Genomic DNA, 22,678 nt, shown 5'->3' with positions numbered 1-22,678 from the left:
GGCTTTGTTTTAATCGCCCGTTTCTTCGTTCCCACATAGGGTCGTTCTGTGCATGCTCGCAGAGACATGGATCCATCAGTTTGAAAATAAAACAAATCCTGCCCCTGCACAACATAGCAGCCAATCAGGATAGCCCCTGAGCGGATCTCGTGTTTGATCCACCAACAGTGGGGACTCCTGCATGGCTGCTGTGTTTCTGGGAACAATGGGGCAGAAGGTGCAGTGGGGACCATGAAACCGTGCTCAAATGTCCCAAATCTTACCAAACCAGTTTGTATCTACTTTCATTTTTGAAGTGGGGAATCGACCTTTAACTAAAACCTCTTCTAAACATCAAAGCGTTCTGCCTGGAGGGTTCCTTCCTCCACCATCAAACTTTCAATTTTGTCACTGGCCTCTTCATATAAACCAACACATTTTTTCTAAAGACTAACAACAGTCCTCAAGCTGTGCCCACATTTGCTTTGGACCTATGCAGTTTCTTGCCTTTACTCTGCACCTGGAAGGCACCCCACAGTATTTGTAAGAGGTCAGGGTAGTGGAAGGATTTTACTTCTCTGGGATTCTGTCCCTTTTAAACTATCCACTTGTCTAGTTTGTCCAGACTGGACCTTTTTTTTAACATACTGGTAGCTTTCCACAAATTAAGGCTGTAGAGATGGAATAGAACTGCTCCTGGCCAAGGAGAGTCTATGCCTCAGTGTAACTGCTCAGCACACAGACCCTTAGCAATACACTCCACTGTCAGGGTTCCCTGTAACTGTGAATCTACACAGGGACTCTGGATCAGAGATGGGGAACTTTCAAAACACTAGCACATACTATCTGGTAGTTTGACTGTGTGTGGGGGGAATGGAACAGATGCTCAGAAACTTGCACCCATTGTCTGTGGGTACTTCAGAAGGAAAGGGGGCTGGGGAACCCAGCTGAGTTACAGAGTCCAAAATTCTAAGAGGCTAAATTTTTAGAGGGGAGGGGCATGTATTACCCAGAACAATTGCCACAATGCATCTTGCTTGCTTAAATCAAAACTATTGGGAAAAGTGTGTTGTTTTAATTCAAAAAGAGATGCAGTGTATATCTGAACGAACTTTTCAAAATACAAGAGCTTTTTTCAAAGCTTCCTAAGGGATTTTTAAATTATTTTCTCTGAGATATGACTTGCTTCAGGGATTCTGATGTCACTAAAAAAATAAAAATAAAACCTCCCTCTTTCATCCCAAATCATTTCTGATATGATCAAGCCACCTGCTCATGTGCTGTGCTGTGATGCATTTAGTCGAGAATATTTGGAAGTGTAAACTGCCTTCATGTGGGAAATCATCTGATTTCCAGTTTGTCTTTCTGTACTTCTAAGGTACTGAAAAAAACTGTGCATCAAAATATGTTCATTTAACTTGTTGCATGTTTTCTATTTTAGAATGAATGAAAATGCCAGTTATAGGACTGCAATATAATCTGACAAATCTAAAATCTATGACACAAACAATTAGTATTATTCATTTAGAATTTTTTGCTGACAAGGCAGGTAAAATTAGCATTTCAACAATCAACGAGCAGAGCTTCAAATGTCCAGAATGTTAGCTGAAATGATGTGAACAGAAAGCAAATGGATGTCTCATGTAGGTATCCATAATGAATATGAATGAAATAAATTTTCCCCACAATCATTTACCACTGGGGTGTATAACCCGTATGGTGAGGGAAATTATTCTGTTCTGTTCTGTCAATAGTGGTGCTTTCCTCTGATGCAGCGGCAGAGGAAAAACTCTTGTACAAGGCTAGTGGTAGAACAGAGTTTTATATATATATATATATTCAAATATATATTTATTTATTTCAAATATATATTTATTTATAAAAATATATTCAAATATATATTTATTTATTCAAATATATATTTATTTCAAGCCATGCCACAAGCAAGTACAAACAGCAACTGTAGTTAAAAGGAAACAGGAGTCTAGTGACATCATATATAGACTAACAAAATTAGTATTTACCAAAAAAAATGATAGTTTAGGCACCATGAGATTCCTGTTTTATTTTGCAGCTGCAGACCAACACGGTCACCCATCAATGTTCAATACTTTTTTTCAGTTTTTTCCTGAGAAAAGGATGAAGAGATGGCACCAAGCCTTCTTGCTCTTTCAAAAAGCATCCCCCACCAGACAGGCTGAGGATATCTCTCAGTCTGCAGAGCTACTCAAGTAAAACTGGCTCTTCTGCAACCCCATTCTTTAGAAAGAATCACTCCAGTCTCTTAGCAACTCCTTTCATATAGAACCTTAGGCATATTAGCCTCCTGAATGTTTGCAGCACTTTGCATAGAGAATGTCTTATTTGCCCAACTCAGAATTCTGGTGTGTCAATGAGATCTGATGAGTGTAATGACTCACATCCTTTCATTCTGTTCATCAGGTGCCCTGACATGTCATTGCAATCCAATGGCTGTGAAAAATTACACCATGGTGACCGAATTCATCCTTCTTGGACTAACAGATCAGCCTGTTCTTCAGGTCCCTCTCTTTGTCTTATTTCTGATTATCTATGTTCTGACATTGGCAGGGAATATGGGAATGATTGTATTGATCAGGATCAGTCCCCAGCTCCACACCCCCATGTACTTCTTTCTCAGCAATCTGTCTTTGGTGGATATTTGCTATTCTTCCATCTTTGCTCCAAGGCTGCTAATGAATTTTGCTCAGTCTAAAACAATTTCTTTTGCTGCTTGCATCACCCAACATTGGTTTTTTGTGGTGTTTGTGACTACTGAAGGGTTCCTATTAGCTGCAATGGCATATGATCGCTATGTAGCCATTTGTAATCCATTGCTCTATACTGCTGTTATAACCAAAAGGATTTGCATTTATCTGCTGGGAGGGTCATATTTGGGAGGGGTATTGAATTCATTCACACATACATCTGGCTTACTGATATTATCATTCTGTGTTCCTAATACAGTCAACCACTTTTTCTGTGACACACCAGCTATGCTGCAAGTTGCATGCTCTGATATCCACATTAATGAACTTCTACTGGTCATCTTCTCTGGGGTAATTGCTCTTTCTACATTCCTGATCATCATAATCTCCTACATATTCATCCTCACCACGATCCTAAAGATCCACTCATCTGAGAATAGATACAAAGCCTTCTCAACCTGTGCCTCCCATCTGACTGCTGTAACTTTGTTCTATGGACCAGTAAGTTTAAGTCATTTACAACCCAGTTCCATGTACTCTCAGGAGCAAGAAAAAGTCTCAGCTGTGTTCTATACCCTGGTAGTCCCAATGCTGAACCCACTGATTTACAGCTTGAGGAACAAAGAAGTAAAGGATGCCTTTAAAAGAGTAATCAACTTTTATAATTTGTAATGTGGTTCTTGTTTTCTCTTATTTTTTGTAAAGAAGGTGATACCAAAATAAAAGTATTGTTTTTGGTTGTTTAATGAACAAAAATAGGGCAAAAAGTAAAGAATTTTTGTAAAGCAGTCAGGGTGGAAAATGTATTCCATGTTGTACTACTAGCAGATGTCTCAGATAATTTGATAATTATATATAGGAAAGACAATGTTTCTCTATAATTTAGTCACCTGTGACTAATTTTTCTGTGGTGCTTGTCCTTTTCTCTTTTTTTCTTTTTGTAGAAATGTAAGTCTAATCTTTGTGATTGCAGAGGAAATACTGAAAATCCTTAACATTGCTTTAAGAGAAGCATTTTGCTGTATGCTGTATTAGTGAAAAACAAAAATTCTACATTTTTGTAAAAAGAAATAAAACAGGAAATATTCAAATCAAAATTACCATTGCAGCTATAATTCCAAAACTGAATAAGAAGGCACAGTTTAACTATAAATTGCTTTCATATATTGTGGGAGCAGTTGCCTATAGGTCTACTCAAAAGTAAGTTCAATGTTATTCAATGGGATACATGTGCTTTCAAACAAAATCAATGGGGTAAAGTGGGATGGGAGGAAAGGGGACTGCCTAAATGATGAACCATGCAACACACAACCAAGTTGTAATAGCCTTCATGCCCCTTATTTCAAAATGTTCATTATTTAGCTTAGTTTGTCTCTATAAATGTCTTCTATGTTTCTACCATGTATAAAAGAAAATTCCTACAGTTTTATTGCATCAATAACCATTACTTTAATTTCTTTTATAAGTAAACAACAGAGTCCTTAGATTTTTAATTTTCTCAAATATTGTTTCAGATTTCATGCCAAGAGTTGTGAACTTTACTAGCATAGATTTTACAAAATGCATTGAGTTATATCAATTATTCTATTTTAAAACATTATTTTCACTATCTTTTTCACTTGCTACATCTTGTTGCTGCTTTTTGCACCAGCCGTAGTTACCAAGTTTTCTCCAAGAGCAGCTCAGGATAGACCACATAATAGTAATCCAACCATGATGTTATAAAATCTTGGATAAGGCAAGCCACATTAGTTGCATTAAGAAAAGGACAGTTGGTAAAGCAGAGCTAACAGACAGAAGGGACTGTTGCTAAAATTGCCTGAGCACAACAGCCATACTGATTGGTAGGATGAACATCTAGGATGCCACTGATGCCAGTGCAAGAGGTCTGAGTCCACAGGTACGCTGACTCCTCTTTCACCAAGCAGTTTTCATGATCAGCAAAATATTGCACTACAAAGACATTTCTAGAACCTCCTGGAGGATCAGTAAGGCCTCCATGCAATTATCCAGGTTACTCGTAATAGCCGCCTAGAGTCTCTGCCAGTAAATTCTTTTGTCTACAGTTCAGTAACATCTCTGGCATCTGAGACTATGACATTTATATTGCCTACTTCATTAGAAAGGCAACCCATTCCACTCTGAATACATCTGAAACTTCTGACAGTTGTTCAAAAACAATTCTATTGAGGACATTATAGTAATTCTAGTGGGAAATTATCAACACATTCATACATTCAATGCCATGCAAGTGCTGTGCAACAGCTGTGAAATCTATTCCCCTCTGTCTTGCAAACCAGTTCTAATATGAATCAGACCATATTATTTATGTATTTATTATTTCATTTATGTCATTTGTAGCCTGCCTCTCTTACATGGACTCAAGGTGCATCAATTGTGCATCAATACATTGTGCATCAATACAATTGACAAAATGGGACAGTCAGTAATCAGTATGGTAGGATATCAGAAGTCTGGAGCCACCAGAAAGGAACAAAAGCACAGAATAATTATCAACATGACACATTTAGTAGTACAGAAATTACGAAATATGGTCCTACTTACAATATGCCATGTATAGCAGTAAAGATCACCAAGTTCCAATTATTTATTATTTATTTTATTTGAATTTTAATTTGTATACTGCCCTCCGCTGAAGGGCTCAAGATGGTGAACAGCATCAAAATATAATACATCATAACATAATACAGTACATAACACTATAATGCAATAACAAAACTAATTATCCCAACAACAGTAAACAATTTCAGTAGACCCATTAACAGTATCAATAAAATTAACAAAATCAAATTAACAGTACATAACACCATTTGCGTAGGAAAACACAATAACTGTTACATAATAACAATATCAAAGGGAGCAATATCACAGGGAAAAATAACATTCATTCACCTATTAATACATGTATTACATGTATTTAATATCATGGTCAACAATCAACTTAATTAAAATACAGACAAATGACAATAACAATAATTTCAATTCTGATCATGTAGTTTATAAATACAAAAAAAACCCAAGTAAAATGTTAAGATGTACAATAAAATATAAACTGCTTCCCTATGCAGAATTTTGCAACCTTCTGCATGGTCTGACTATTTTTATCTACTAAAAAATCATTTAAGATTTTTCAGTTGTTCCTGGAAATTTTCATAAAATGGGCAGAAGCAGCTAGTCAGACATTTTCTTGCAAAAACGGCAGTAAGAAAGAACATGCCCCATTGTTTCCACTTCATGATTCCACAAGGCTAATTCTGTTACAAATTTTGTCTCCCTTTTAGTAGCCCAGTTGACAGTACTTTAAATTGTGTCTGAGTGAAAGCTATTCTTATTTTTGGAATTACAAGATTTCCCAAATAGTTTGCTGGTACAAATTCTTTAAACTCTATACAACAATATTGACAGCAAAACTCAAATGTTGTTTATCCAAGTTAATTGTATGAAACCATTTTGTACTGTGCAGGCTCATTAACTGCACAGAAAATCCCTCTTTAAATATATTCTTTATGTTCTTTAATTACTAGGATTACATCAACTATAAGAACATAAGAACATAAGAACATAAGAACAAGCCAGCTGGATCAGACCAAAGTCCATCTAGTCCAGCACTCTGCTACTCGCAGTGGCCCACCAGGTGCCTTTGGGAGCTCACATGTAGGATGTGAACGCAATGGCCTTCTGCGGCTGTTGCTCCCGATCACCTGGTCTGTTAACTATAACAAAAGAAAAGGATAAAAGTGATCCAGCCACATACTTACAAAGGGAAAAACAACAACATAAAGTCTACATACAACTAAATGATTTCCTGCCCAAAACCTGCTGTCAAATTTATCTAAACCCCTTTCATTGTTTTTCAAAACATTAAGCCAACATCATTTCTTCCTTATTTCTAAACATTTCTTAATATTTAGAGTATTACCTTGAAGCAATACAAACTATCTTCCTAACTTACCGGTATTTTCCCAAAGTTTAAGTCTTCTGCCATTTATACTCTATCCCTCTTAACCTTGTATCAAACTTTATCATCCCCTCTTTAATTATCACTAACTTCTCCCAGAACAGTTAATTAAAAGCCCTTAATTGTGCTAACTGCCCACTTTTAAATAAACTATTTCTTCACCTTCTTGAAGATCATTTTGGTACTTGCTATAGAATTAATTGTTTGCTGCTGTTTCTTGTAGGTAAAGAAAATCCCTACCCATTTCAGCCAAGAAAATCTTATCTGGTTTTTCTTTAAAATGTCCTTTAAAAATGTGTATTCTTTCCTTTTTGGTAGAACTCTCAAGGGAATCTCTGTCATCACAATGATGTCTGTGTCTTCTACTTGATTGTTGACTTTGTGCATATTTCTAGAATTTGTCCTATCATTTCTTTGAAATTTAAAATGTATGACAATGTCTCTACACAGTCCTCTCACTTTAGGATTTTTAATGAAACTCTATAGATTTTCTTCAATCCTTCATGCCAATTCTTCTTCCTTAATCTGTAGATAGTTGGCTAAATCTGAGATCTTCTTCAAATCTTTCATTATTGAGCCTGTATCTTCTGAGACCTTTCTAAGCCTTAGGGCCTTTTCTCTAATCTGGTACTCCAAACAAAGAATGACTTGATTGTGCAATTTGACTTCAGTTTGTCCAGAGTCCCCAATTTTTCCATAATTTTGATTTCCTCCATTGTCTTCCCACTATTTTTCCCATTGTACCACTGTTTTGAAATCAAGTTTAATTTCTTTACTATCATCCATAAGTTCAGACTTCATTGTAAAGATATTCTTGTTAACATTGTCCTTCATAGAAGTGGATCTGTTTTTGGTGCCCTGTACTTGGCTAGGACAGAGTGGGGAGACACAAGCCAGATTCAACAGTTCAACAATAGGTTTATTACTTAAGAGAATCAAGACCCTAACTCCTTCCTTGGGTCCATCTAAATCAGAATACTTGCTTGTCTTGAGCAGATTTGAAGCTGTATGTGTCTTCTCTTGGCTGCTTTCAAGAAAGTCCACTGTGTCTTGCTTTCTTTCAGTTATTTCAGCCTTTGTCTGGTTCTAATTCCTGTTAACCTTAACTTACGCTCTATGGACCACCATAGTGCCATTCGGTGGTTTGCGGTTCCTAAATCTAACAAATAAATAAATAATAAATACATAAATAAATAAAATATACGTCACAAATATTCCAGTCTCCAGCTACCCTTGGCACCTCGCTATGACTGACTGGCTAGAACTAAAACAGAGGATTGCTGGGTAAAAAAGGAAGACTGCCTATTAGGAAATGTCTTAAAGGGACAGGGGCTAACTAAAATACCCTCCCTTAGAAGACTTAACAGTGAACTAAAACCATGCTAACTATGGGGAAACTGAAGCTTAATGGTGAAATAACAGAAGCCTCTGTGGGGGCATGACAGAGTCCTTTTCTGATCTAAGAGTCTGCAGACTGGTGAACAACATTTTTACACTATTAATGACTTTGATAACATCACCAGTCAATGAACCTTTGCATGTAATAGCCATTTTTGATCAGTAGATGTCAGTACTTCAACAGTTACCCAGGATTTACAAAGTTTTAACGCAGAAACCAATTCCTCCCCTCTTTCTGGTTGCTGACCTCTTAAAATGTTGTGTCTTTTCTGGTTTTTATTTTGACAGTTTGCCAACTGAAAGAGGGTTAGGCTCTGGAGTCTGTTTTTAAAAGCACTCTAGCATCTTCTTCTCTGGGAATTTCTTTTGAAATAGTTTTATTTTGATTCTTTTCTAAACTTTCTGTATTTTCATGATTGTGTCATTGCATTCCTTTTAGCAAGACTACCCAGAGCCATTTTCTGTACTGGAAGTCAGAAAATCGTTCTGGAATAGTTCCATTATGCACAGAGAGGGACCTTTCGCATAGAGAGGGAATTAACTTGACCTCCTTGGGCAGACCGTTCCACTAGGTGGGATCCACAATGGAGAAAGAACAGGTAAAGGTAGTTGTTGATTTTGCCTATTTGTATCTGCAAAAACCTTTACTGACATGAACAGAGATGTCATGGAGGAGCATAGGGAGAGAGATGATCCTGTAAATAAGAAGGGCCAAGAGAGAAGTTTGAATTACATGCTACTATTTGCACTGCTCTTACTTCTAGATACATGTACCAGAAAATAATGTGGTACACTAAATCCCAAGTACATTCATCAGTTACATCCTGGGGAGAAAAGTGCTCACTGGAAATGGCTGAAGATAGAATAAGAATGCTGCTCACTCTTCCAAAATTCCTCATTTTGTGGGGTCTGAGTTCCTTTGCCATCATTCTTTGCAATTATCAATGCTGTCCCTGTTACTTCTGGAGAATTTTTCAGCTATTCAATGCATGTAAAAACTCCATCAGGCTAATCTGTGCTTGAATGTGCCTTCAACAAAACACATTTTGTGAAGAAAATTATTCTGAATGACTTTATTTTTTATTGACACATACATATAAATAAAAACACTCCTGCCTAGCTAGAGTATCTAAAAATGGAAACAGTCTATCGACCCTAAACGATTAATCCCCTTTCTATTTCTTAATAACATCTGTTGCCGGTCTTAAATTTAACTCAGATTCAAGGTTTCAAGTCGATTTTAATTTAAATGTATTTTGTCCAGTCTGGATTAGGTTTTAATTATTATAGTTGTTTTAATTGTTTCATTAAATTAAATTTTATATGTTATATTTGTTGCTGTAATCCGCACTGAGCTCTTGCAATTAGGGCAGCAGAAAGAAAGAAAGAAAGAAAGAAAGAAAGAAAGAAAGAAAGAAAGAAAGAAAGAAAGAAAGAAAGAAAGAAAGAAAGAAAGAAAGAAAGAAAGAAAGAAAGAAAGAAAGAAAGAAAGAAAGAAAGAAAGAAAGAAAGAAAGAAAGAAAGAAAGAAAGAAAGAAAGAAAGAAAGAAAGAAAGAAGGAAGTTGGATTTATATCCCCCTTTCTCTCCTGTAGGACACTCAAAGGGGTTTACAAACTCCTTTCCCTTCCCCTCTCACAACAAACACCCTGTGAGGTATGTGGGGCTGTGAGAGCTCAGAAGAACTGTGACTAGCCCAAGGTCACTCAACTGGCATGTGTTGGAGTGCACAGGCTAATCTGAATTCCCCAGATAAGCCTCCACAACTCAAGTGGCAGAGCGGGGAATCAAACCTGGTTCTTCCAGGTTTGAGTACACTTGCTCTTAACCACTACGCCACTGCTGCTCCTTGAATATCTTGATTTGTGCAAAGAATTGTGTATGTGAGTGCTGTTTCCCAACTCTCAAACATCCCTAGAAGCAGCTAGACTGTGCTAATACATTGCCTCCTCCACATATTGATTTGCTCAGGCAGGGACGTAGGTAAGGGGGGGTTCTCGGGTTCAACCTCTCCATTGCATGTCCGAAGCTCCCCCCCCCCCCCCCCCGTTTGCATTTTAAAGTAGGTTTTTTGTTTTTGGCCTGAGGGAGGCGCAGTTTTTAGGCTACCAACACCAAAATTTCAGGCTATCGTCAGGTGACACTCCTGATGATACCAGCCAAGTTTGGTGAAGTTTCATTCAGGGACTCCAAAGTTATGGACCCACAAAAGGGGTGCCCCCATTCCCCATTGTTTCCAATGGGAGCTAATAGTAGATGGGGCTACACCTTTGAGAGTCCATAACTTTGGACCCCCTGAAACAAACTTCACCAAACCTGGGTGGTATCATCAGGAGAGTCTCCTAAAGATAACCTGAAAATTTGGTGCTGCTAGCTTAATAATTGTAGCCCTGACAGCAGGCAGCCCCCAAATTTCCGCAGATTCTCTTTTTAAATCCACCCCCCTTTGGCATGGATTTAAAGTGAGAATCTGAGGTCACCAGTTCAAACATTGAAAGTGATGCTGTTTCAGGGTGGGGGAGAATCCACCCCAAAACACCATCACTTTCAATGTTATTTTTACTGGGGACCCCAGATTCTCCCTTTAAAATGGATTTAAAAGGAGAATCTGGGCTTCCTAATTTAAACACCATTGAAAGTGATGCTGTTTGGGGGTGGATTCCAGTGTCACAGTGTAACCTCTAACTGTGGGTTCTGTGGGGCAGAACTTGAAATGAGTTTGCAACAACAAAATTAAAAAAAACAAAATTGTTTACTTTCTTAACATATAACATATAACATCAACATTTAACATCACACTTCAAGGTCCTGTTCAGGTTGCATTTTCAAGTCCTTATATTTACAGTCTACTGATACTGCCAAGTCCAATTCTTCTTTGCAAGTGGGTTGGCTCCTGAAGACTCCAAGGGCTTGATGAACAGGATTCAACATGATGAAGGTTTCCAGGAGAACTCTCACCCATTACAAACATAAAAAACCCTTAACAAGGTGTTAAGGGCTTATACTAATCAAGGTCCAAGTCTGGTAGCCTTGTCTCCTCCAAACCACACAAGCTCTCTGCTGCTTTGAGTCTCCACCCCTTTCTGGGTCAACCCATTCTGAGCATGGGGGTTACAACAGCAGCCGCCCATAGCGGGGGGCCTGCAAACCTCAGATTTTACACTGGGCTCCATTTTCCCTAGCAACCCCTCTGCCTGGAGGGGAGTGAGAAGGGACTGCCAGCTGCCAGCTGGGAAGCCCAGCCAGTGGGGGGGGGGGAGGTCACAGGAGTCTGCCATCTCTTGCCTCGGAGAGCTGCTTTTTATAAGCACTGAGGCCATAGGAGTGGCTTGGGGAGACGTGGCCTCACCCCCAGGGGTGGGTGGGGGCATGGCCTCACCCCCAACCCCTCCCCATAAAAAATCTATACCTACGTCACTGATTTGCTGCCAGTCCTCCTTTTGCAAGAAAGCAGGGAGAAGCAAGAAACTAGAACATGTTAGTTTTCCCCTAACATATGACCTGCATGATACCAATAATATGATTGGAGAATTGGAGCATGTGAGTCGAACTCTGAGGTCCCTTCCACACATGCAAAATAATGTACTTTCAGTCCACTTTCACAATTGTTTGCAAGTGGATTTTGCTATTAAACACAGTAAAATCCAACTGCAAAGTACATTGAAAGTGGATTGAAAGTGCATAATTCTGCATGTGCGGAAGGTGCCTCAGTTAAGCAGCTTACAACTGTATAAACATTTAGTTGGACTGTATCAAAATATCATACATTCACTTAAAAAGCAAGGTGTATGGGAATTTAGGGAGATTCTTCTTAAGCTCAAAGGGGATATTGAGTGAAGTTGGAGTTGTGACAAGCAAAAGAAGTTACATGGAAGAACACGGATCAAATAAGTATTAATGTATAAAACGATTATACCCAGGAAATTGCCTCCTTAAATTATCTTCTCCAAATGCAGATCTGATTATTCACTGACAGAAGGTTTTTCTGTATACTATCCTTTTCAAGGCTTCTTTTACCTCCTTGTTTCTTAAACTATAAATCAGGGGGTTTAGCATGGGTATCACTAAGGTATAAAATACAGAAATAATTTTGTCTTGGTCTGTTGTGTAACCTGAAGTGGGACGTAAATACATAAAGATTAGGGTCCCATAGAATATAGTGACAGCTACTAGGTGTGAACCACAAGTAGAGAATGCCTTGTGCCTGCCCTCAGCAGACCGGATCTTCAAGATAGTGGTGAGAATGTAAGCATAGGACACCAGGACAATGACAATAGTGCTTATAACAACTACTGAAGACAAGGTAAAATGAACTATGTCTGTGTTGTGTATGTCAGAGCATGATAGCTTCAGAATGGGAGGGATATCACAGAAGAAATGGTTGATTATATTGGAGTCACAGAAAGACAAGCTAAATATAAAAATGGTTTGTGTAGTGGAATTCACAAACCCAGTTATGTATGATACAATAACAAGAAGGACACAAAGCCTCTTAGACATTGCAGTGCTATAAAGCAATGGATTGCAAATGGCTACAAAGCGGTCATAGGCCATCACACCCAACAGACAACATTCATTTGTCACAAAGATGCAGAAGAAATAAAACTGTATAGCACATTCAATGAAGGAAATAGTTCTGTTGGCAGATATGAAGATTGCAAGCATCTTAGGGGCAATGACAGATGAGTAACCAACATCTACAGTTGACAAGTTACTGAGAAAGAAATACATGGGAGTATGAAGACGGGCATCAAGCTGGATTAAAACAATCATTCCCAGGTTCCCAACTAGAGTGACAATGTAAATGCCAAGGAATAATACAAAGAGAGGGAATTGCAGATCTGGATGGTCCATGAAGCCTACAAAAATGAATTCTGTTACAGTGGTTTGATTCAGTCCTTCCATCAGTGTTCAGTGATTATGACTGCAAGAAAAAAAAGTAACATTTGCAATTACATGGTCCCAAAAATTGTGTTTCCCATGTTAGCAATCTTTCAAATCTCTTATTGTTTGAGAAGAAATAAGCATAAAGACTACCGGGAGTGCTGTCTGTGGAAGGGATGTGAGATGACTCTCATCCCTGTCTCCAGCTGCTGGCTCAACTGCCCTTTTAAAACTTTCTCCTGGCTTCTAATTAGTCAGACTTCTGGGAGAAGCAGGAGTGGCGCTGGGCAGAAGCTCCAACTTGCACACCTCTGAAGTTGCCAGCTGTAGGTTCAAAGTGTACTGTACCTTTTAAAACTCCCCCTGCCCCTCCATTTATAATTGGTCAGACTGCAGCTGAAGAGGTCATAGTAAAGAGGGGGGAGAAAGAGAGACGGGAGCATTGATAGAGAAGGGGAGGTGGAAGAGAGTGGGTAACTTGTCAGAGAATGAGGAAGTGATATTTGGAGAAAGATTGATGGAAGAGAGAAAGAGGATGAATAGAGGGGAAAGATTGACCCAAAAGAAGGGGAGAAAGATTCGTAGGAAAGGAGAGGGGGAGAAAAAGTGGGTAGAAGTTTGTTTGAAAAGGGGGCAAATGAAAGGGAGCAAAAGTGTAGGTGAGTGGGATGCACCTTCTTTGCAAGTTTCTAGCCAGTCACCATTTGTATATAGCTTACAATATATAATTGGCTAAGGGTTTGAAGAGCTGATGATGAACAAATCACCTTAGCAAATCACCATGGAGGACACATAGGGAGGGACCCAAACCCTGTGTGTCCTGCACACCCATTTACCATTGCTGAGTATGCGGAGCAGTAGCTCCATGGGCCCAGCAACGCCCCTCACCTTCCCCTCCCATCCCACAGCAACACCGGGCCTGTGGAGGGCTCAGCAAAGTCCCCCCATCTTACTTTCCCACTCCAACCATCTAAATCCCTCCCTCTCCCACCCCTAGACACACCTTGTCACCCTCTCCACACCTCTCCCCATACCCACCCCTAGACCCTTAGACACACCTTCCAAACCTCCCCCCACTCCAAGCCACTCCTTGCCACCCTCTCCCCACCTCTCCTCATACCTTTCAACCCTCCCCCATCCCAACCCCCATTCACCCTCCCCCACCTTGCCACCCTCCCTCACTTTGAACCTCTCCCTCACTCTTAGCCACACCTTCCAAACATCCCCTACCCCAAGCCTCACCTTTCCACCCTCCCAAAATCTGTATTCAAGTCCAACTGAAATCACTGACTCTTGCTTCTGAATAAAAATAGTTAAATTGGTATTCTAAGAGTATTTGTGTTTTAACCCAGACAAGATTATGAGCAGAAGAAAATCTGTTGTCATGGAAAGGCCAGTGGTGTGAAGAGTGTTATGTTTAATTTTTCTCCTTGTTCTGCTGGTATTGTAGATGCTTGAATTTTGCTAATAAGAATACAGGCCAAGCTTTAAACAGATACAATATAATATCCCACTTTTGAATATGTCTGAAAGAGCCTGTTGAAGGAATAGTACATGAGCATAGTAAGGTAAAAGTGAGAGATTCCTAATTCTATATGAGATGACCCCCCCCCCCAAAAAAAACATGTAGCATAGTGGTTAGAGTTTTGGATTAGGATCTTAAAGAACCAGGTTCAAATCTCCCCTCTGTCATGGAAGCTTGCTAGGTGATATTGGGACATTTACACACCTTGAGCCTAATGTACCTTACAGGTTTGTTGTGAAGAAAAAATGGAAAAGAAAAGTGCAATTTAAGATTCTTTGGGTTCCTTTTGGTGAGGAAGGTGGGGTATAAATGAAGTAAACAAACAAAAACAAATAAATACAATTTGAATAGTATACACCAGAAACCCCAGATTTAAGCCTATTAAGTTCTTACTGAAATTTAGTACCCTCAAGTAAAAATAATAAGACGATGTGTAAGTCTGGAGCATCCTGTATAATATCACAGTTTCAATGGCTTGCTTTATTATACATAATTCCTATATTGTTTTTATGCTTTTACTGCATAGCTTTTACATTGGGAGCCACCTTGACCAAGTCTTTATAAAGGCAACATATAAATATTCTAAATTTTAATAAATGAAAGTTGAAACTGTATGAACTTTTTCCTTTCCATGTAAACTGTGTTTGTATTTTTACATTTCATGCTTATGTCAAAAGTAACAATTTTATATGCTAAGTTACAAGTGATTCATGTTGCTGAAACAATAAAATCAGTTTAGGATTGTTAAGAAAGTACTTAATATATTTCAGTTTTTCCCAGAGTCTTCCGTTCTCCAAGGAATTTTTCCCCTTGGCTTCAAAATTTTCAAAACTATTACATCTGTAATCTAAGTCAATCATATATCTGGAGGTTTTTCTATGCCAACTTAAATCTATACTTTTCATCTTGAACCAAGTTTGATTGATTACATAATCTTTAGAATAATACTATTGGATCTTAAGTTGCTAATTTTTCACTGATTTGGTATAATCTATTTCAAAATTAATTAAATGCCTTCTAAGAGGTGTCTTCCAAATGCCTTCTAAGTATGATGTACTTTACACAAAATTTGAATCTGGAGGCTGAATAACCAATACAGTTTTTAGTATGTGATATGCAGCAGATGGAATAGCATCTCCTAGTGACAAAGAAAGTAAAAACTGAAGCTTTACATTTTGAGCTGGTGGAACCTACCTGCTGTGGTAACAGGATATGTTTCATTCATGAATGCAAGGCTATTGAAGGAATTTTTTAAAAAATGGTATTTATATATTCTTCACTGGCAATTAGCAACAAAAACCCTAAAGGCATCTTTGTCAATGAGACACAACTGTGGTTGTTAACATTCCCTTAGGACCTACTAGGGCCTTGTGGAGAGTTTCCTAAGAGACATGTTATCTCCAATCTACTGCACCACTGTACGCTACCAGTTGTTGCTGTCCGAGGGTGGATCTCTTTTTGTGCGAGTCCCCTTTTAACAATAATACACAGTACTCAATTGCTGGGTAATAAATTGGCCATAGCCATTTTATTGAGCAGAAGTGTGAGGCTAAGCATGGGTCTGGGTCTGGTAAAACAGGTGACGTGCGACAGCTCAGCCAGAGGCCGGATGCCTGCGTTCGAAGCCTTCGGGTTTCCATTGCGGGGCTCTCAGCGGGCAGGCAGCTCCTGGCCAGAGATGTTTCCCCGCCGGCCCGGTTCGACAGAGGGCGGTCAGCCTCTTGCCGCTGTTGCCCGTTCCCATAGGGGAAAGAGTAGCTCCCTAGCTCCCTTCCCCTTCCCTCTCCAGAAGCCATACCTGTCATGCGCCAAACCGCCCAATCATCAGGGCTATGGACAAAATAAGCATGCCATTAACACGCATAAAAAAAAAAAAATTTAGGGAGAGGTGGGTGGAGCAAATGTCGTGAAAGCCAATGCGAGCACATGGCCCGGGAGCAAAGGGAGGGGAAGCCGGCTTTAAAGTCTCTTGCTTTCGCCCCTCACTTTCTTCTGGTGGCAGCTTCACGCCCTTCTCTAGCATGGAGTCCTTCTCCCTTCCGCCCCTCAACTTTAATGCAGGGAAGTGAGTGCGTCACTATGGCCTATAAGCTTCTTCCCCATCCCCGGCAGCAACTGCGCCTCGTGGTGATTCACAAGTGTCTTTTATTAGCTTTGAAGACTTGAGCCCATCAGTCTAAAAATCTGAGTGATGGTTTCTTTCCCAATAATAATTATATTTCTTTTTTGTTAATATAAAGTCTTTATTAAGTTCTTCAAAAAGAATACATACAGATTAAAAAATCACACTTAATTAGTGTTGCACAGACATTTTGACCTCCATGTTCACATCCATTTGAGAAATATCTTACATTCTGCCTCTTTGTCTAATATATGTCATGCCTATCTAATTCAAATAACAGAGAAGAGATTTTAAAAGGAAATATACCAATACAGCATCATCTAAAAAGAGAGGAAACTTAATAAATATCCAACCTTCATGCTAAAACTTAAACACAGCTGAAAATAAATCTGAGCCACATTGTTCTATCATAAATTCTAAGGTAACCTTATTCTCTCACATTTTCCTAATGGGCTTTCTTTCAACATTTTGGTTACTTCATCTAATTTCATATACTCCCATATTTTATTCAGCCATTCCTCCTCAGTCAGAATCTTCAGCATTTCCCAGCATTTTTGCCACTGTAATCACATAGAAAACAAGGTATCATTTTTATTTAATGCTTCAATATCAAATATTCCAAATAAGTACATTTTAGAGTTCATATCAAATTTCATCTTTTATATTTTTGAGCTAAATTATAAACTGTTCATCAATATTTCTGAACATTTTTAGAGGGCCACCATGTATGAAAATATGTACCTTTTTTTACATTTCCAGCAAGCTGGGGCATCATTTTTGCACATTTTTTAAACAATAACTGGCAATAGCTGGCAAATATAGAAGTATTTATAGAAGACTTTATAATAATTTTCTTTCAAATTCATACTTAATGTGAACTTATTTAGCCTCTTCCAAGATTTTTCCCATTCTTCCATTGTTATATTTCTTCCTACATTTTGTGCCCACTTTGTCATTGCTTCATTAACTCTTTCTCAGTCTGAAAAATCAACAGATATTTGTGCTTTTTCTTTATCAGCTTTTCATTCTCAGAACAAAAACTCTTTTCAAATTCTGTATGGTCTGGTGCAAAACCTCATTTCTTCTCATTTGTTTCAAGTGTATTTCTTACTTGCATATATAGGAACCAGTGACATTTTACCTCTTCATTTGTTCCCTTGCTTTAAAAAACATCTCATTATCTCTTTTCTCTGTTATATCTCTATATCTTAAACCAAATCCCAATTTCTTATAATTTCTTAATTGTAATGCAATATATCTTGATCTTATATTTCATCCATATTTTTAAAAGGGTTCACCTTCACAAATGGTTTTGAAGATTCTATCCGATTTCTCTTTTTCAAGTCACATGTACGTGTGCCAACCATATACATTGTTGGGCCCGTCTAATCTAAATAGCCTTTCTTTTTCCAAAACTATCCATTATTTTATCCATATGAAGGCACATGCTTGGTAGTACATCCTCAAGTCAGGTAGTGCTATTCATCCTTGGATTCAGCTTTTTCTTTCTGCACATAAACTTTATCAAATCTCTCTTCCATTGTATCAATGGTTTATCTTTAACAATGATCAGGATAGTTTGGAAAAAATAAAATATTTTGGAAGAATACTCTCATAATTCCAAACTTTCTCATAATTACAGTCTCATCCAGAGCCCCCCGTGGCAGGACACAGCACCACTGTGGCACTGCTCTGCTGCCTACAGGAGGACTTCTTAGCCTCCCCACTGCTGAAGAGCCTTCCACTGGGCTCTATGGGCTTGCAAACAAAGAAGGGGATAACAAACTTAACCCCACAAACTAGAATTAAGTACCTAAACATTTAAGAAATAAAGAGGCCACTAAATATAAAACTGCTAAGTATCAAAACACATATGTATTTATTAAAAATTAAAATCATACATTTATAAAAGGACCATAATAGCCCAGCTTATGTACTCAATTATCACAATTACAAGACACCGAGTGGTCCTAAGGGACACTTTTTGACCCTTAAAATCAGACACATTTCAGCCTGTTGGCCCTCCTTAGTGGTCAAAAGTAACACAATAATACCGTATTTAGCTACCTGTGATAATAATAATCTAGTATTAACAGAATGTCTTAGTTATAAACGAGTTATAAACGAGTGGACAAAAATTGTACCACTCACTTCGTAACAAGATTAAGAATAGTATCTATTGAGAATTCTTGATACATTGTGATTTGAATGGAGTGGAAACATTTATGTTTGAAACCATAATTAAGGAAGAATAGCACAGACACAAATTCCCACCTAGAGTGTCCTCAGATGATTATGCCGAGAGGTCATATGGAGCAAATTAGTGATATAAGACTCACCTGAGACTTTCAGTCACTCAGCTCCAAAGTAATGCCAATCCATCTACAAAATGAATAAATGAACCATGCTATGCACATATCATGTCATTTGGCTTTTGGAATGACATCTCATCCTCCTGACTGGTATGTTTCTTTTGAATATTTTGAATTTAACCTGACATGCTCTCTAAAATGCATAGGCAGCTTTATTTCTAGAAATCAGCTCTATGAACAGCTTCACTACCTGAAAACTAAATTAAATCATAATTTACTCCAGTCCCCTATCTTTGTGTGGTTTGGCAGTTTTTCTGTGATGCTACATGAGATGTCTTCTTTTCCTACAGTGGGAAGCAGCTAGTTACAGAAGTTCAGTTACAATTTATATCATATTATTAATAGTTTCCTTTTGGCTTCACTACTATGATATAAATTTCAGTCTATAGAGGAATTTTTTTGAGATTTTTGCATTTTTTAACCTCTCAGTTTCAATAACTTCTTACTCCACCTATACTGACCATGATTCAGGAAGCACACTTTTATGTGCATGAGAGCGGATTGGGAAATGAAAATGTCTTTGGAACAAGGCAAGTTCAGTAGTTTCAGTGGTGCTATATGTCAATGGTACAGTGGCCTCTCAGCTCAGCAGCAGCCCCAGTAAAGAACATTAATTCACTCATTGCTTCCTTCCTTAAACTGGCAGCAGTACAGGAGAAGACAGTGGGACTCACATCAATTTCCTCTGCTGAAGGAGGATCTGAGCCTTGAGTCATTTGCAGCCTGGCTAGGGCTTGGCTATGCTTGCTCCTGGCTACTGGCAGGGCAGTGGCCTACTGGGAAATTTCACTGCAAGTTAAATGGCCAGTCCATCCATATATACTAAGGACAGTTTGCATGATGCAGTGCTGGGATCTCATTATACGTTACACAACCCAGTCTTTGTAACTGGGTGACTTCTCCTGGGCCTGCATTTTGCTCCCTGTTTTTAAGAATTGAATTATGAGTCAGCAAATGTAAGCAACTCATGCCAGTCTGTTTTACTATAATAGTGAAACAAAACAAAAACCGTAAAGACTAATGTTGAAATAAATGTTATTAGTCTTTAAGATGCCACTGGACTTTTGTTTTATTCAGTTGAATGTTAGCCAGTTGATGGTGCCATTATCAATTTATATGACAATTAGAGACTCTCTAATTATCAATGATTTATATGGCAATTAGAAACATTGTGGGGACTTGTTGCTGCACTTGCCTGAGTTCTTACTTTGGGACTCAGAATATCATCTTCTATAGAAAGAACTCCATTTTTTAAATTTTAAAATATTTGCATGCTATCTCTGTGTATCTCTATCTCTACATTTGATGCACTAAACTTTACTCTTTTAATGTATTACTGTTTTGGCTCTGATTTGAAAAGCAGTTTTTTATCAGTCAGAGGAAACAATAGACAGAATATCTTCCCTGCTCTTGTCCACCTCTTTGTGATGTGTCTCCTCTTTTTTCTTCACCTATCTTACAGGGCCATAAGGAAGAAGGAGCTGGAAGAAACCTGTAGATTGTGTAAAGTGTAATAAAGGTAATATGGACCTTATTTACTTCATTGTTCTCCAGAGCATCGTCAGAAAGGCATAGCTTTGTGCAGGTAGATTATCTCATAAAGCAGCAAACATTGCAATGATCATGCCTGCTTTGAAAACATTCTGGCAACGTATGATCTTGTGTGGTCTGCATTAGAAAGCTGGACCTGAGAGACCTGGGTTCAATTCCTCATACAACCATGAACCTCACTGAGTGGATATATGTGTGCAAAATTCACTTCCCCCTACTGATGCACTAAAATGTTGTTTTAAAACAGACATGTACTCCTGCCACTTGAGGCTCCAGGGTAAAAAAAAAAAAGACACAAGGTTGTCATGCTCTTTGTGTCCACTGTGCAAGTGAAAATTCATAATATTTGGCAGGAAAAATCTACTTCCTAATTGGACCTTCACCAAACAAATGAACAATCAAACAAAAAATATGAAACATTACAACTGCACTGTTATTTTCTTTCTTTCTTGTTTAGTTGTATGACAAGAAAGGTTGTGAATATTTTCCAAACACAGCTGGTGGAGTATTCTAGATTTATAAAATCAATAGAAATTTTCACCATTTGTTTTCATAACATGTGGAAAACTAAAAGTTATATGGATTGTGAAGCTTATTTATTCATTTTGTACCAGTCCCCACCACAATTTTGTTTATTTCTGTATTAGTTCTGCCATGTATTGGTATTGGTTCTGAATATCCTTTTTTGTGTGTTATTACACAGGAATAAACAATGAATCAAAATGTGACTGAGTTCATCCTTCTTGGATTCATGGATCACCCGGAGCTTCAGGTGCCCCTCTTCATGCTGTTTCTTATCATCTATCTTACCAGTCTGGTGGGGAATATTGGGATAATCATATTGACCAAGATAGATGCTCAGCTACACACTCCCATGTACTTTTTTCTCAGAAACCTCTCCATTGTAGACATTGGCTATTCTACTGCAATTGGCCCCAAGTTGCTGGCAACCTTTGTGACTGAGGGTAAAAGCATTTCCTTCACAGGATGTGCTGTGCAATTTTACTTTTTTGCTCTCTTTATCACCACTGAAGGCTGTCTTCTGGCTGTGATGGCATATGATCGTTTCATAGCCATCTGCAACCCGTTGCTCTACTTCGTGATTATGTCTAAGAAATTTTGCACCATATTACTGGTAGGAGCATATACCTGTGGTTTTGCAAGTTCTTCTGTTCAAACCATTTTGATATTTCGTTTATCTTTCTGCAATTCAAACATCATTAATCATTTTTTCTGTGATGTTCCCTCAATGCTTAAGTTATCCTGTTCAGATATCCATGTCACTCACACTGTACATTTCATTTTATCCACTATAATTGCACTGACTACTTTTTTGATTGTCTTGATCTCTTACATTGCCATTGTTTTTGCCATCCTAAAGATCCACTCTGCCCAGGGTAAATTCAAAGCCTTCTCCACCTGTGCTTCCCATCTAACCACTGTTACCATTTTCTTTGGAACCATCATGTTCATGTATATTCGCCCTGGTTCCAATTTCTCAGTGGATCAGGACAAAATTGTATCTATGTTTTACACACTTGTGATTTCCTTTCTCAATCCACTAATCTACAGCCTTAGGAACAAAGATGTAAAGGATGCTGTGAACAGAATAGCAGGCAGGGTAATTCACTGAAGTAAAAATACCATATTACTTTTTTGTAATCATGAGGAAAGAAACCAAAAGGTTTTGTGTTTTCTATATACGTATATGCTATTTAGTGCTATGTAATGTGATGACCAGCTGGGAGTAATGCTGGGATTTAATGTAAATTCTCAAATAGAAAGAAGATAATAAATTGGGTCTTCAACAGATGTATCAGAAGAAATGTTCTCTTTGTTAAATCACAGCAATGAATAAAAACATCTTTGAACATCCTAAAGTGGCATCACTGAGAAATTCTAGGCTTATTTGAAGAACCTTAACTTTATGTGATCTAAAACACTACGTTTATGTGAAATGCACATCCAATTAATGTCAAGTCTAATTTTCTTTTTTCTTTTAACTGATTAAGGGTACATAGAAACAACCATTTCTCAAGTTTATTACACTATGCTTGTAATGTATGATAAACTGCTTGTCTGTATCCTTCCACCAAGTGGTTATTAGAAATTTACATTTTTTTTACTTTCCCATGTTTTTGAC

The 22,678-nt window shown here is 38.1% G+C and overlaps 3 protein-coding genes across 4 annotated transcripts; 2 read left to right on the top strand and 1 right to left on the bottom strand.

The window, feature by feature from the left end:
- The first annotated feature begins 1,237 nt into the window (after positions 1-1,237).
- LOC125426272 (olfactory receptor 1052-like) lies at positions 1,238-8,611 on the top strand. The gene is made up of 4 exons (XM_048484532.1): positions 1,238-1,357; positions 2,422-3,353; positions 7,220-7,264; positions 8,522-8,611. Exons 2-4 carry the CDS (start codon positions 2,448-2,450, stop codon positions 8,609-8,611), a joined length of 1,041 nt encoding a protein of 346 aa, XP_048340489.1. The 5' UTR covers positions 1,238-1,357; positions 2,422-2,447.
- A 3,436-nt stretch (positions 8,612-12,047) lies between these two features.
- On the bottom strand, positions 12,048-15,123 carry LOC125427089 (olfactory receptor 1019-like). The gene is made up of 2 exons (XM_048486115.1): positions 15,101-15,123; positions 12,048-12,990 (listed from the first exon to the last, which is right to left on the bottom strand). Exons 1-2 carry the CDS (start codon positions 15,121-15,123, stop codon positions 12,048-12,050), a joined length of 966 nt encoding a protein of 321 aa, XP_048342072.1.
- A 3,861-nt stretch (positions 15,124-18,984) lies between these two features.
- Positions 18,985-22,168, top strand: LOC125427375 (olfactory receptor 1020-like). 2 transcript variants are annotated; one of them, XM_048486716.1, is made up of 3 exons: positions 18,985-19,074; positions 20,447-20,503; positions 21,239-22,168. In XM_048486716.1, the coding sequence occupies exon 3, from the start codon at positions 21,248-21,250 to the stop codon at positions 22,166-22,168; it is 921 nt and encodes a 306-aa protein (XP_048342673.1). In that variant the 5' UTR covers positions 18,985-19,074; positions 20,447-20,503; positions 21,239-21,247. The 2 variants fall into 2 exon arrangements, with proteins under 2 accessions (XP_048342673.1, XP_048342674.1); XM_048486717.1 differs by lacking the exon at positions 18,985-19,074 and having other exon boundaries at positions 20,502-20,569.
- The last annotated feature ends 510 nt before the right edge of the window (positions 22,169-22,678 follow it).

This window comes from Sphaerodactylus townsendi, linkage group LG02 (assembly GCF_021028975.2).
Source record: "Sphaerodactylus townsendi isolate TG3544 linkage group LG02, MPM_Stown_v2.3, whole genome shotgun sequence".
Taxonomy (NCBI): Eukaryota; Metazoa; Chordata; class Lepidosauria; order Squamata; family Sphaerodactylidae; genus Sphaerodactylus; species Sphaerodactylus townsendi.
The sequence above is the reverse complement of the archived record's forward strand: the minus strand, read 5'-3'. Positions and strand labels throughout refer to the sequence as shown.